Genomic DNA, 14,898 nt, shown 5'->3' on the forward strand with positions numbered 1-14,898 from the left:
GCTGTGGTAAATAGTGTAAACCACCTGGTGGGCTGTAAAAGTGCTCTTCCGCATTCCGCACTCTTCCGCATCAGCTGACTACTACGGTAATGCAAGTGGATAAAACTGTACTATGAAGTTCAAAGTACAAAAAAACTACATAAAAGCAGTGTAGGACCTAATTACAACAGACAAATAAACAAGAATGTTGGGGCATTTTGTATTTATTGCTGTTAATTCCAGGAAAACAGATCAACAATTTGCATAAAATCCAAATTCGTTCTAGAAATATATTTGACCTTTCCAGTACACTAAAATGTAGATATCAAAGAATACAGTAAACATACACCTTAAGGTAACAGTGAGTGTACCCTCTACAGTACAGCATTTTTAACCATATATGTTCAACATGTACAACTGGCAGGTTCATATGTACAATTGTCCTCCGAGCTCACATGGTTCTTCATATCATCCAGCCGATTAATGTAAAGTGGTCCACACATTTTCTTTCCTGTGTTCATGTCCAAGTTTGCCTCAATATTTTAAGTAATTGTAAGAAATCTCTGCTTACATCAAATCAAGCAGAAGAGATTTAGAGTACTTCACCGGTTGGTGGAAAGCTTTCACAAAATGTTTGGAGACAAACAGTACTAAGTGTGACTTTTCATAAAAATGGACATAACTTCTCATATAAACAAACAAGTGTGTACTGTAAGTGTAATATGCCTATACGTAATTTTAATGTGTAGACCACAAAGCTTAAACAGACACGAAAGAGCTCTAAATGATTGACAATTATCTCAAGGGATATGCTGTCTGAGAAGGCCAGGGATTGACATTGAAGCCTGAAACGCACTTGCCCATCGGGCAAGTCAGGAGTATTTTTTGGTTGCCCAAAGATTATGATCACTTGCCCGAAAATGTAAATGATCTATTTACAGGCAGTAAGTAAGTGCCACATATTGCCTGCCTTTCGCCTACACATAGGAATCAGAAAGATGGATTGAATTCTTTCTATTTTGGAATAATTATTCTATTTCGTACATCAGTTAAAAAAAAATTCTCAGAGAATGCTCAACTTGCCCAACAGAAATACATTGTTTAATAAGTGAAAGACAGACAATGGGGAGGAAATGGAAAGATCAGATTTAGGCTACTGGAATTCTTTGCAGTTTGGTTGTTTTCACACACACAACACAAATAACCAGCCCTATGGGGCAACCTCAGAGCAGGCTCAACTAGCTGGACTGATCAGTTCACTTTCCCCAGGCAATATGGCAACCCTTAATGTCAATCCCTGGAAGGCTACCAATCCTGATATCCAATAAACTCCAGTCAGACACTTCCATTAGTGTTCACACTTTTCATTTTCATACTTCACATGAAAACATCAATTTATAGTGTGTATGTGCGTCGATTTGAGTACATTTACCAATGTACAAACAATATGCCTTACAGTTAGATCTCACTGCTGCATTGAAGGAAGAATAAACATATTGACTGTCTAGGTAGGCTACATGACATCTGCCTTTGCCACCAGTCTTGTAGAAATGGCTAAAGAAAAAAAGTTATTTTCAGAGTTATCAATGACAGTATTATCCCTCCTAACCACTGATGCTTCACATGGCACCACCTTGTGGCTTGACTCTGCAGTGCAACATTTCCAAGAGAATACTGGATGGAGGGACAGCAGTGTAGCAAGGTATAGAGCGTCACTGCTGCAATAACATCTGTCTCTAGGTTTGATTTAGGACTGTTTCAGTGCACTTGAGAGACTTCAGAATTCCTGGTAGCTATAGTGCATGTTACCAAAAATAAAAAACACAGCAGCATTTCACTTCTACATGACAGACATGATGATTAAGAACGTCTTACTATGCATTTCACATTATATCAAGTGGCAAATGCTTTAAGAATTTCCCCCCGATACTGCCAGATTCCTTAACATTAAGAAATTAAACATGTACATTCAAAAACACTGCAGCGAAAAAGAGAAATTATATATATATTTTTTTTTTACATTGACTTTTTTGTTGGTTTGCATTCATCTTTTGTAGCTGTACAGTTAAACAATAAAAATCCTAGTCGAATAACAATAATAAGGAGGTATAAATATACCGTTATAAAAAAACAAAGTATATGAAACTCTTTAATCGAGATCACGCAGGACCCCCATCTATTCTGAGAACAAAATCATTTTACGAAGCTCCCATACACACGGTGTCTTTTTAAAAATGTTTTCTAATAATATAAGAAATAAGTTAGTAAACATGAGCTGCTGTCTTGTGCCAGTCTTCAGTGCAAAATACCAAAAGCCACTCTCGGGGATTGGTGAAGGGGGGGGGGGGGGGATGCATCTCTGGAAACAAGACAGCTTCACCCTCAGCTGTGATGGGGACGTTGGTGATGTCTCAGGCACAAGTACTTAGGACCCTCTTCGCACACGCTCGTTAAAAAGGTCAAACTGAAAATGAGAATAGCTAAATTTTCAATCAAATTGTCGACATATATTCAAGCGAATATTCAAAAATCTGCATAAAGAAAATATGCACATTTTCCCACCAGAAGTGTTTCTCCACATCAGTGCATGATGACGCAGTACACACAAAATGAACTTTTTCCCTTAAGTTGTCATGTACCAAATATAAATCTAAAGTTCAATGCGTTTCCATCGTGTTTTCAACTCTACTGATAGTTTTGTCACAAACTGTTGCGTTAAATAGAAAATGTGACTACTCCGGTCTTGGCACGTGCGCTCTAGCCAACAGCTCGCAGATACAGTGCCGGTAGGCTAGTCTACATGAAGAGATTATTACGGATAAGAGCGAGAATCTTTTTAATTTGTTAAACGGCGGTCAAGCATCGATATTCATGTCGACAGAATCTGACCCTTGACATTTATTGGAAAGGAGCATCAAGATCACCGTGCACTTTCACCACCCTGTGAAGTTCAATGTAAATGATTTCATCTGTAGCCTAATAAACTGCATGGTTTCCCCGAGTCATAGTGGAAGGACCACACCATATCATAGCGTGACTCCAAGTTTACTTCAATATGACGGTTATTATATCAATATTTGCACATAAAGGCGTTTCCATTGCATTTTACCGCCACAAAAAGATCCCACCTCGTCTAGCGTATTTTGTTTTGTCGACATTTGGAAAGTTTACCGACACATTTTCTGTTGCCATCAGGCCTGTCATTACATTTTTTATCCGACATGTACTTTACTCGCATAAAAAAGTTGGATGGAAACCTGGTTAATGACAGGGAAACATCGAATGATGCTCTCTTGAAATGGAGGGGTCTCTTTGACCGCTCATGACAAACAAGATGGAGGAACGAGAAGACTTCTTCAGTCGGCGTTGTCTAGTGCTTCGGAAGAGTGGGAGGCGGCGTACTTCAGCCGAAAGCCACCTGAAAAACAGAGAGGTGGGCGTCAGTCGAACAAATAAGAAACGGGAAACGATAAAAATAAACTCAGAAAGTAAGCAAAAAGACAAGGTTCCACTGAGACGTCTACAAATTCCCAACCTGCACCTAATCGTATCCTCTGCGTGACATGTGTGTCATGTCATTTGGTCTGCGTTTTTCATTTTTAACTGTTCTGCTGTGTTTTGTCTTTGCCCTGCTAACAGAGAGTTTGAGAGAAATGTCCACAGGTCTCCTGAGATGAGAGAGCCCTTTACAGCAGCTCCTGGCTCTAAATAAGTCCTGAAAATGGAAATGAAGGTGGCTAATAGTCTGTTTTTGGAGGGTAGGGGGTGGGGAGGGTTACTGCAAAGGTGTGCCTTCCCAAGCTTGATCAAGGGTGCCCTCTGTGTGGGTGGGTGTAGGGTACTGTTGTGTAAGAGAGAAATCGAGAGGGGTGGGGTCAGTCCTGAGGGCTGACCTCTACTTGGGGGGGAAGTGCTGCAGGGGGGGCGGAGGGGGCCGTCCGAAGAGGCCAGCGGCCGCCCCTCCCCGCTCCACCCTGCCCCTGGCGGTGGCGTTATTACCTTGCTGTGTCGAGTCAATGGAGGGCTGTATGCAGTCCTGTGCGTAGTGGCCACTGACCCCACAGTTGTAGCACGAGACGTTGGCGTTCTTCTTGTTGACGCCGACTGCTACCCCCAGTGCACCTCCGCCTCCCGCCCCGGGCACCATGCCCACACTGGAGGGGTACATGTGCGGGTAGAAGCGGTTGTAGGGTGCCATCTGCTGGAGGCTGTAGCCTTGCTGTGTGCCCAGTAGGTGGTCAGTGTGGGAGTGGGGGTGCGTGTGCAGCAGGGTCTGGCTGGCGTAGGGGGCCGGGGCGGATGGGAAGAAGGGTAGCTGGGCCTGGCCGTTGCTCTGGGGGGGAGGCTGGCTGAGGTAGCTGCTGTTGCACAGGGACGTCAGCTGGAAGATGGGCGGCACACCGAACACCTGCCGCGGCGGCATCTGGTGGGGGAAGAAGAATGAAGGCGCTGTGTGGCTGTTGTTGCTGGTGCCGCAGCCTCCCCGGCAACCGCACGCCCCGCAGCACATGGGCTGTTGCTGGGGAGTCGCCTGCTGCTGTTGTTGCTGCTGTTGTGGTTGCGCGACGAGGTTACTGGCACAGCTGGTGCTGTTGATGTAGGAGGTGGAGTCGCTCTGTGCCGTGCTATGGGTAAGGGCAGGGCTGGGGCTGGGCACAGGACCGGGGTTGTGGGTGGGCACGGATGGGGGCACCACCGCCTGAACCTGTCCAGCTGTGGGCACTACCCCTACTCCGGCTACCCCTGCCCCCAGCGTTGCCATGATGGAGGTGGGGATGGGGGGCATGGTGTATGGAGAGGGCAGGCCTGAGGGAAGAGCCATGCCCGGGTGCTTGGCGTGAGGGATGCTAGGCTCCCCTAGGGGTACAGAAGGGGTTAGGGGGTTGGCGGCAGGGTCGGGGTAGGCTGGCTGCAGGGGTGAGGCGTAGGGTGGGCCGGGGGCGATGACGCTGATGGCTCCAACCGGGGGGTGGTGGGCAGAGGAGGCGGTGACACCCTCGGAAGTGACAGTTGCCTTATGAGGGGCCGTTTTGAAGCGCTGGATCAGGGGCTGCAGGGCAGGGCTGCCAGGGGGGTGTAAGCCCAGGGTGGGGGAGCCAAACCCTGGAAGCACCACGGGCACTGCAGCAAGGGCATCCCTCTTCTCTGTGTCCCCTGGCACAGGAGTGGGCACTGGGGTGGGCATGGGCTCTCGGAGGACCAAGGGCACCTGCATGATCAGTCCTCCCACAACCTTGTTGTCTACCAGGGCCGCTGCCACCTGAGGAGGCAGGACTGGCAGAGAGGCATCGGCGGGCAGTGCTCCGTTGGGCAGTATGTAGGGCAGGGGTTGCATAAAGGTGATGGGGGGAAAGTTGGGGATGGTCTCGGGGCAGAGGGGCTCCCCAGCAGGCTTGGCAGAGGCCAGGGGATGGATGGTGGGCAAGCCTCCCCCTGCAACCTCCTGGCAGGAGAAGAAGGCGTCCGCTCTACCCTGGCTGCTGGAGTCGTCTGAGTGACTATCTGTATCTGCGGGAGAGAGAGAGAGCGAGGGGAACAAGTCTTAGTGCTCCTGTCCAAAAACCTAAACAAGCACAAACTCTAATAATGGTGTGTGTGTGAGTGCGTGTCACCTTTGTCCTTCTCGTCCTCGCTGTCCAGGCTCTCTGGTCCATCGTGCTGGGGGCTGGAGGGGGAGCTGTAGCTCTCCGACGAGGTGTCTCCGTACACGTCCTGACTGGAGCCTCCGACTAGACGACCGTCTGGACACACACAACCTGAACATTAATCACACTAGATTTAATTCAATAAAACAAACAAATAAATCAAACAAATAAATCAAACAAAACATTTGAAGGCATAAGTGTGCCAAGGCATTCAAATAAGCAGCTCAAAAGACTAAAAAGCTATGCCCAATAAACTTGTACAACACTGCTTTCTGTTGGTAAAATTAAGTTACTACAAGCCTCCATTTCATCCAGAAAACAAAAACACAATCTTTTTTCTCCAAATAGCATTTGATAACATTTCAGAGTCGACTGGGACAGGAAGAAGACTGCCAGGGCAAATGAATCTCCATCGATTCCCACCTTTCCCTGTCGATTGTCGCGTTCGCTGAGAAGCCGGAGGCACTATGCTCCCGTTCGTCAAGTAGGCAGCTCTTCCTTCTCCTTTCTTCCCCTTTTCCCTGGAGGAAAGACAGGCGAGCGGTTAGTCACAAAAGATAAAAGAGGGAGGATAAGAGAAATTGAGGCCTGTGGCTTGTCACATTAGTTGGTAGCAGGAGGAGACAGCTCTGTTTCTAGAATGCTAGCTAGCGCAATGCTAAACCCTATAGCCCAAATAGAAATGTTTCTAATAAGTAGATAGGGAGGAAAACTCCTTTATTTGTAGTCTCTACTAGTTCTCAAAAGCGCCTGTAGCAGTTGTCTGCCTGGGCGCTTGGCAACCACCTCTTATGCAGACCGGAACTGTGACAAAAAAAAAAGAAAGAAAAGGAAAACAGCTTACAAATTAAACCATCTCTGGCTCGGCTGTTAGCATGCTAGCTAGCTAGCAAAATGCTATGCCTTCTCTGTCAGGCCACATGATGGGGGTTCCTGAACTCAGTCACACTGTTTTAGCATTCGTTTCCCCGAGCCTGTCGTACCCGTCATGGCCACGTTTGTCTGAGTGCTCAGTGTGTGCTCGGCACTTATCACAACGTAGCAACTGTATGGTCAGCCGGCTCAGTGTTGAGCCAGTATGTCTGAATATGGAAGTCTCTTAAATGTCAGTCAATGTTAGGACCCTTTTAGAAGGTGAGTGATGGTGACTGACTGTCTTGCGATGATAGATTATGAGCAGATTCAACCGTAAGTCAGGTTTGAATATTGATATAGGCAGCATCCCAAATGGCACCCTTTTCCATATATATATAGCACTACTTTTGACCAGAGCCCTATGGGACCTGGGCATAAATAATGCAAATAATGCACTATATAGGGAATAGTGATCACCTGTCTGGTCCCAGTGCTCGTGGCTTGCTCTTGGTGGCAGGGTGGCTGCTCCTCTTCTCACTGTCCTGATGCTGCAGACAGAGGAAAAATATATATTCAGACAACGGAACATTCAATGATACAAGCCTGCACACTCAGTTTGCTCTCAAGGAGGAGGGTTGGTTTATCATGTTATATTCCTCATACAACCACAGGAGAAAGGGAATCTACAGACTGTGTCTTTAAAACCTATAGCTCCAACTATACCATGTGCCAGAGCAGGAATGCCATACTGCTGCCTGTTACACAACCCCTGTCACATGATGAGGGCCACATGAATGAGGCGGTGCTGGACACCGACCCAGAGCTATAGTGGGCGGGGTCAAAGGGCACAGCGCTTCACCATGGCTAACGCTGATAGCAATCCTATTGCTGCTGAGCTAGACATGTTATTACTGCTGCTGAGGGCTGTGACCTTGGAGCGCACACACACACACACACACACACACACACACACACACACACACACACACACACACACACACACCCTTGTATAACTAACCTTGTGGGGACACACAATTCAGTCCCATACTAAATCCCATTTTCCCTAAACCATAAACCTAACCCGTACCATAACCTTAAACCGAAAACTTAAAAGTAACCCTAGCTGCTAACCCTAAAACTAACTCTAGCTCCTAACCCTAACTCTAACACTAAATCCCCTAGAAATAGCATTTGACCTTGTGGGGACTAACAAAATGTCCCCAGTTGGTCAAATATTTGTTTGTTTACTATTCTTGTGGGGACTTCTGGTCCCCAAAAGTATAGTTAAACATGTCCACACACGCACACACACAGGTATATGTGATCGATCGCCTTGATTCGGTCTCAAGAAGCAAAATTTGAGATGCAGTGCCTTAGACCGCTGCGCCACTCGGGAGCCCATTGGATAAAAGCAGAGACACAGAGCTACAAAATGGTATATCATACACTGCATTTGAGGAATAATGGGAAAGTAATTCTGCTTTGAAAGTTGATAAACTTGTAACCTCACTTTGAATGGCCTTTGAATATTTTGGTACCTACTGGAGAGGTCTTCTTCCCATTCAGCATCATTCACACCCTCTTACGCTTTAACTCCACCAATCTCTTTAAGGGTCGATCCGAGCATTCTGTCCTAACAACAGCAGTTAAGCATCCAAGCTAACTGACTAACAGTTGTCGCAGTGCTATTCTATTAAAATTAGTATTTTGTTAAGACGTGTAGCTAGCTAGCTAAACAATGAAACATAATCACGACTCATGACATTACTACCCTGCATGAATCTGTAGCTAACCAACCAGGTTCAATGTTAGCTAGCGAACAGTTGGCTATAACAAGCAAAGCAAATGGCTCTGAGATACGAATAATAAGATCATACACGTAACGTTAGCTAGCAAGCCTGCCAGCCATCTAACGTTAGCTTTCTAGCTAACAGTACACTTTAACTTGAAACGAAAAGACTATTTCAGATATTACACGTTTCTAATTTTGACAATGTAGCTAGCTAGAATATCTTACCAGTGGTCTGAAGTCGGAGTAGATAGCCAGAGCGAATTTACCAGCTAACGTTACGTCTCAACATTTCTATTGAAATGGATACTTGCATAGGAGTCTTTTGTTAAGACATGTAGCTAGCTTGCTAAACAATAAACCATAATCCCAACTCATGATGTTACTATCCCTATTGACATGATAAGATCTTATAAATAATAAATGTGATTCTTGATGCCACTGAGATTGTGGCCTACGGTTCTGGATAGAGCCTAGGAGGGAAATTTCGTCCCACAAAGGTAGTAAAAACGTTTTAACTAAACGTTTTGGGAGCATAAATCAGTATGCAGGCAGGCATTCTCCCTACATTCCGTAACATGTCTGACATTCAATGAAAAACATCAATGCTAGGGCAGTGAGCAAAGTAATCCTATGTCAATAACTATATGAAGCGGAAGGTGTTATTTATTCTTTGGGGCCCTGTGTGTAATGATTCCTGAATGGACAAGCCCCCATTGTATAGGTTCCTTTGAGAAGCGCTGTGGAAAGAATGTGCTGGGTCAGTTGATTGCAAACATACTCTTGATTGATGTCACTAGGCCAAGTGAATAGTCCCCTGGCCCATGTCACACGGTTGTGGTGTGTGTGTGTGGTACATTTACATTTTACTCATTTAGCAGACGCTCTTATCCAGAGCGACTTACAGTAGTGAATGCATACATTTCATGCATTTTTTTGTACTGGCCCCCCGTGGGAATCGAACCCACAACCCTGGCGTTGCACACACCATGCTCTACCAACTGAGCCACACGCAAAGATGCTCTCACACACGCTTATGTTGTTTATACGGAGCATTAGCCCTAATTTGGTCACTGACACTCTACAGGCTAAAGTGGAGCAATGTGTCCGCCATCTTGAAATGTAACATGTCTGCCTGGTCTAAATTAACTCCTTAGTCTGTGTAACCCAGGGTTGTCAGTCAATGTTCCTGAGGAGCCATTTTCAAAGTCAACAACAAAAACAACCAATCAGAATGTACTGTATGTTCATACATTGTACACAATGATACAAAACTATCTGAATAACAATGCCTCAATTGCTTAGCGTTAACTGTAAATTCACCGTTTTTGGGTCAAAAGTAGTGCACTATAAAGGGAATAGGGTGCCATTTGGGATGTAGCCTTGTTTTCCGTCTGTCTCACCTGCTCTGGGCCCAGCCCCCCAGAGGTGTCTTGGTTGGGTTTGAGCGTACAGCTCTTCCTCCTCCAGTCTGGCAGGCCGTTGTGCTCCAAGCCGTGGGGCCCCCTCCGACTGCTCTCCCCCTGGGAACTTTTGGCATTGGGAATGCTGGGAAAAGGAGAGGCGGAATGAGAATCATTTTCATGTCTTTCCTCAGAAACAAAACTATTGGCACTTGTGTAGATCTGGGGTGGTAGGAGCTACTCATTTGAAGGAGGAGTTACTCCTAACCACAGATCTAGGATTAGGTTACTCTACTCTCCTTCCAAACCTTTTTCATTAGGTGGGGAGATAGACATCTGACTCTTGACCAGTGGTTAGGAGCAACTTCTACCTACTATGGTGTTAATGTAGCGCATGGGGATGTGCGAAAGTCACTCCTCAGCCTGAAGTGTCTCCACTTGCACTGCCGAATAGCTAGCTTGTCGGCAGCGTGACTGGTAAAACGCTTCAGGAGAGCAGTCACGTGTGTTTGCGAGGTGGAGGTCTTGGGTTCGAGCCTCGGTGTGAGGAAAGCGGTGCTTGTTAAAAGCTACGTGACGTCTGTTACATTAAGACAACAGGGTGCTTACTTAAGGCTGGGGCTCTTGCTGCCATGTTTCTTCCGGTGCCCCTGAACGTACGGCTCCAAATCTGTAGGGTAGAGACATTTATTTATTCATTCATTCATCTTTAGTTGACAGGAACAATACGATTTAAAAATCAACTTTTCAGTTCACATCAAAACTCATTTCCATCTTTATTTATCAGTCAGTAGCAACAGGTTTTTCTGTGCTGTCCTCAGTGAGGAACGTTGTAATGCTTTATGACATAAGTTATTATACTAATAGGGCATTAATTGGTTTAGCTAAGCCTGCAGTGAGTGTATGCTGCACATCTGAATATCACAGCACTGTGGCCTGTGATTAGCCTGTGAGCCCAGTGCACGGACAACGGGCAAAATATAGCCTCGAAATGCAAGGGATGGAAGAGAGAGAGAGTAAGAGAGGGAGAGCGACAGAGAGAAGAGCGACAGAGATAGATAGAGAGAGAAAGAAACAGAGCCCAGGCTTTCCTAGCACCCGACCAAAATAAACAGAAGTTAGCGACATAGCGCTACTTGTTTGTCCTGGAGTACAGGACTTCCTCTCCTGCCCTGCCGAGCCAGAGAAAGAATCATGTGCATTCCTCCCTTCCCCTCCCCCTGCTCAGTTGAAAGTAAATTAATAGACACCTAAAACAGAGATGTGACGGAGTATAAGTGCCCTATATTTCTGGTTCACACATGGTTAGCTGGCGAGCTACGTGACATAACACAGGCTTTTTCACTGGAGTTTAGGTAAACCCTTGCGAGGAATAGTCTAGGCTAAAGATATCTGCAACAACCCTTCTTCAAATCAACAACTCTCACTTCTCTTCCCACCAGTTAAGGTGTTGGCTTACTGTCAAAACTTCTAGATTCCGCCTCTGAACTGGGAGGTAAACAGGGTTGGGAAGAGGGGAGTGGGCTTCAGGTTGACCTGGGTTAGGGGGTTAACCATGTTGGAATGAGTAGGGTGAACAGGGTTTGGGGTGAAGCAGGTCGGGGATGGGGTACTCACACACACCTTCCTCCTGGCTTGATGCCTCTGAGCAGTCCTCTTTGTATGGCTTCCCTAGGGCCACAGGGTTAACTGGAAAGAGAGGCACACACACACACACACACACACACACACACACACACACACACACACACACACACACACACACACACACACACACACACACACACACACACACACACACACACACACACACACATTAGTGCGGCTGGCTTCCGGGTTAAGCGAGCAGTGTCAAGAAGCAGTGAGGCTTGGCGGGGTCGTGTTTCGGAGGATGCATGGCTCTCGACCTTTGCCTCTCCCGAGTCTGTATGGGAGTTGCAGTGATGGGACGAGACTGTAACTACCAATTGGATATCACAAAATTGGGGGGAAAAAATGTCATGACTTGCCCAGTGGAAAACTGCTATTAGTTTAATGTGAATTAGTACAATGACACATCAAGTCAGTCTTTTAGACAACATAGTCAGGCGGACCGCCATCACAAGTAGGGGAAGTCGAGCTAGGGGAAACACTGCTGTTAATCATGGAGCACCTGATCGGAGCTGTCTCTCTTTGTGTCACCCTCTCCTTTACCATCTGGGCCTTGTAGATCACTCAGCCCCTCTGTGTGGATCACTCTGCGGTGACACGAACACTCGATCGGGTCCCCCACACCTGCCTCTCCCACCTAAGTTGTCAGCCCTCTGCTGTCACCCGCCACCGGTCTCTCAGGTAGGGCAGGGTAACCCTATTCCGTATATATGGCACTACTTTTGACCAGAGCCCATAGGTAAAAGGGAGTCATTTGGGACGTAGCCTCTGATGCCAGATGGCTTCAGTAGGAGACACAATAGGGAGTGTAGGTATTGGCAAGGAAGTAGCATTGACAAGTCAGTCTGATGTGTCTGATATTAAAGGGGAAGTATGGGGAGATATGCTTGTTTCCCATGAAGCTACATGATGCATAATCATTCACATATCCTATCTTTCATAAACAGTAATCCATTGCAGTAAGTCACTAAGACATCTAGGCAACACTTTACTTTAAGCGGCAGGTAGCCTAGTGGTTAGAGCATTGGGCCAGTAACCGAAAGGTTGCTAGATCGAATCCCTGAGCTGACAAGGTAAAAATCTGTCGTTCTGCCCCTGAACAAGGCAGTTAACCCACTGTTCCTAGGCCGTCATTGCAAATAAGAACTCGTTCTTAACTGACTTGCCTAGTTAAATAAAAAAAATATTATTAGCAGTAACTGGTGCTGTTGGCCAATGGCCTATCAACACCTCCACACTCCCTCCATATCTCCTTTCCTCCCCCTCTTCCGCTCTCCCTTCATCCATCAATCTAGGGCTAGCTGGACCCTCTAATAAAATGTCCAGAGTCACTGATGCGTTTTGTTAGCACAAATCTAATTCTCCCTTGTTTCCCCTCTATCCTGCTCTGAGGGTGCGAAATGGAACCCATTTCATTTAGGTTGTGGAACATATCAACACCTCCACACGAATCCATTTTTACGGTGCTGTTAAAGATTCGGCTGCTCAAAGGACGTTCCAAAAACAGCTAGGTTTATAATACAAAAGGTTGGAGAGGGGTAAAGGGACTGACATTTACAGGATTAACCAAAAAGGGGAAAATGTTGCGTCAAATTGAGCCACATTAAAAGCTTTGAGTGCCTCCTCTGACCTAATGCTTCCTGTTATGGGGTTGCACAATTCATCCAACTGAGAATATGACGAAGACGGAGTCACAAATGGCAGCCTATTCCCCATATAAAACACTACTCTTGTCAAAAGTAGTACACTGCATAGGGAATAGGGTGCTATACGAGATGCATCCATAGAGTGGAGGGGAGAGAAAGAGGATGGGTAAAAAGAGGTGGATTGATAGCCATTGGTCAGTGGTATTCCTCTGTAGTGCCAGTACAGTAGTCCTGAGGCTGACTTATGGGCTGCCATTTGGGACACATCCATGGTGACGTGGCCCAGTTCTGAACAGTACATCCTGTTGTTGGGCCTGCCATGGGGATCGTGCTGCCCGCATCGCTCACCTCACCTGGGTGTCAATGTACAGCTGCTCTGCGGGAAGGCTAGGGAGCTGTGGGTGAGTCGCGCACACACACAGACAGCCTAGAGCCCACCTCAAAGCATGTGTTTGTATACAAACGGTATGACAAGAGTATGCACACACACACACACACACGTCCTCATGCTCTGTATCCACAGGGCCTTCTCAACCCTCCCCCTCCACTCCATAGCAGCCCCAGTCTGTTGATTTTGGATGATTTAGGGGCCTTCCGAGAGCGCTTCTCCCCGAACAGGTGCCTGGGGGACCTATTCATCATCCCGCTGCCCAGCCTCAGCCATGGAGAGAGGGATGGAGCAACATGTGGATGAGCGGAGCTTGAGGAGGACGGCTAATGTGCCATGATGTATCGTGATCCATGACATGAGTTAGGAGAATGATGGCATGGCCATGGATGGTACGGTATGTCATCTGCATGCCTTATGACCATGTGATTAGGGGTGAGGGGACGATATTATATCGCTACTTTGACTCCAAGTTAGGGATGGGCATTGTTATTTGAATATCCGAACGGATGTTAGTATTCGATTACTTGCAAGAGCATTAATCAAAATAACAAATAGGCATATTTTATAAGGCTTTGTCTAAAATTTGCTAAATACAAGGATAGATAATGACATTCAGAATGTTAATAAAACAATAGTTTTATGACTTTTTATGAGTGCCCCCCTATAAAAAAACACATACAGGTAGCCTACACAATTTTCACTGTGTTGCTTGCAGTGTTTCCCCTAGGATTTATTTCAGCAGCGGTGGCAAAGAGGTGGGGGCTTGGTAGTGGGCGTGGCCAATGGCATGGTTTTGTAGGCCATCCTCTTACCCGACGACGACATTTTCAGTTTTAAAGCAAATTTCCTGGAATTCTACACATTTTTCCATGTCTCGTTCTTATGCTTTCTGAGTGACTCAAACATTATAGCAAAATCAATGCCATGACATTCTTTGAATTTTAGATTCTCCCAGAATGTTTCGTTTTTATTTTGGTGATTGATAGTTCTCAAAGATGATCTCATTTAAAATATATTGCTCCATTATCTTTTCAACATACTTTATATCTGGTTTTAGTCATTTAAAGTTGAAGTCGGAAGTTTACATACACACTTAGGTTTGAGTCATTAAAACTTGTTTTTCAACCACCCCACAAATTTCTTATTAACAAACTATAGTTTTGTCAAGTCGGTTAGGACATCTACTTTGTGCATGACAAGTAATTTTTCCAACAATTGTTTACAGACAGATTATTTCACTTATAATTCACTGTATCACAATTCCAGTGGGTCAGAAGTTTACATACACTAGCTTGGAAAATTCCAGAACATTATGTCATGGCTTTAGAAGCTTCTGATTGACTCAAATTATGTCAATTAGCCTATTGGAGGTGTACCTGTTGATGTATTTCATGGCCTACCTTCAAACTCAGTGCCTCTTTGCTTGATATCATGGGAAAATCAAAAGAAATCAGCCAAGACCTCAGAATAAAAATTGTAGACCTCCACAAGTCTGGTTCATCCTTGGGAGCAATTTCCAAACGCGTTAAGGTACCACGTT

General features: G+C 45.8%; 1 protein-coding gene across 9 annotated transcripts in view; it reads right to left on the reverse strand.

Moving 5' to 3' along the window:
- Nucleotides 1-187: 187 nt before the first annotated feature.
- LOC106590291 (zinc finger CCHC domain-containing protein 2) overlaps nucleotides 188-14,898 on the reverse strand; it is a 69,305-nt gene continuing 54,594 nt past the window's right edge. For 2 of the 9 annotated variants that reach the window (XM_045710725.2, XM_082970733.1), the window contains exons 7-14: nucleotides 11,289-11,360; nucleotides 10,281-10,341; nucleotides 9,672-9,816; nucleotides 6,957-7,027; nucleotides 6,048-6,145; nucleotides 5,592-5,735; nucleotides 3,979-5,487; nucleotides 188-3,397 (exon numbers count right to left, since the gene is read on the reverse strand). In XM_045710725.2, the coding sequence (XP_045566681.2) occupies nucleotides 3,336-3,397; nucleotides 3,979-5,487; nucleotides 5,592-5,735; nucleotides 6,048-6,145; nucleotides 6,957-7,027; nucleotides 9,672-9,816; nucleotides 10,281-10,341; nucleotides 11,289-11,360 (2,162 nt within the window). In that variant the 3' untranslated portion in view covers nucleotides 188-3,335. Of the gene's footprint in view, nucleotides 5,488-5,591; nucleotides 5,736-6,047; nucleotides 6,146-6,956; nucleotides 7,028-9,671; nucleotides 9,817-10,280; nucleotides 10,342-11,288; nucleotides 11,361-14,898 lie in introns of all 9 variants that reach the window. The other 7 variants (XM_082970731.1, XM_082970730.1, XM_082970729.1 and 4 more) reach the window with 5 other exon arrangements.

Source organism: Salmo salar, chromosome 29 (assembly GCF_965601325.2).
Source record: "Salmo salar chromosome 29, fSalSal1, whole genome shotgun sequence".
Lineage (NCBI taxonomy): Eukaryota > Metazoa > Chordata > Actinopteri > Salmoniformes > Salmonidae > Salmo > Salmo salar.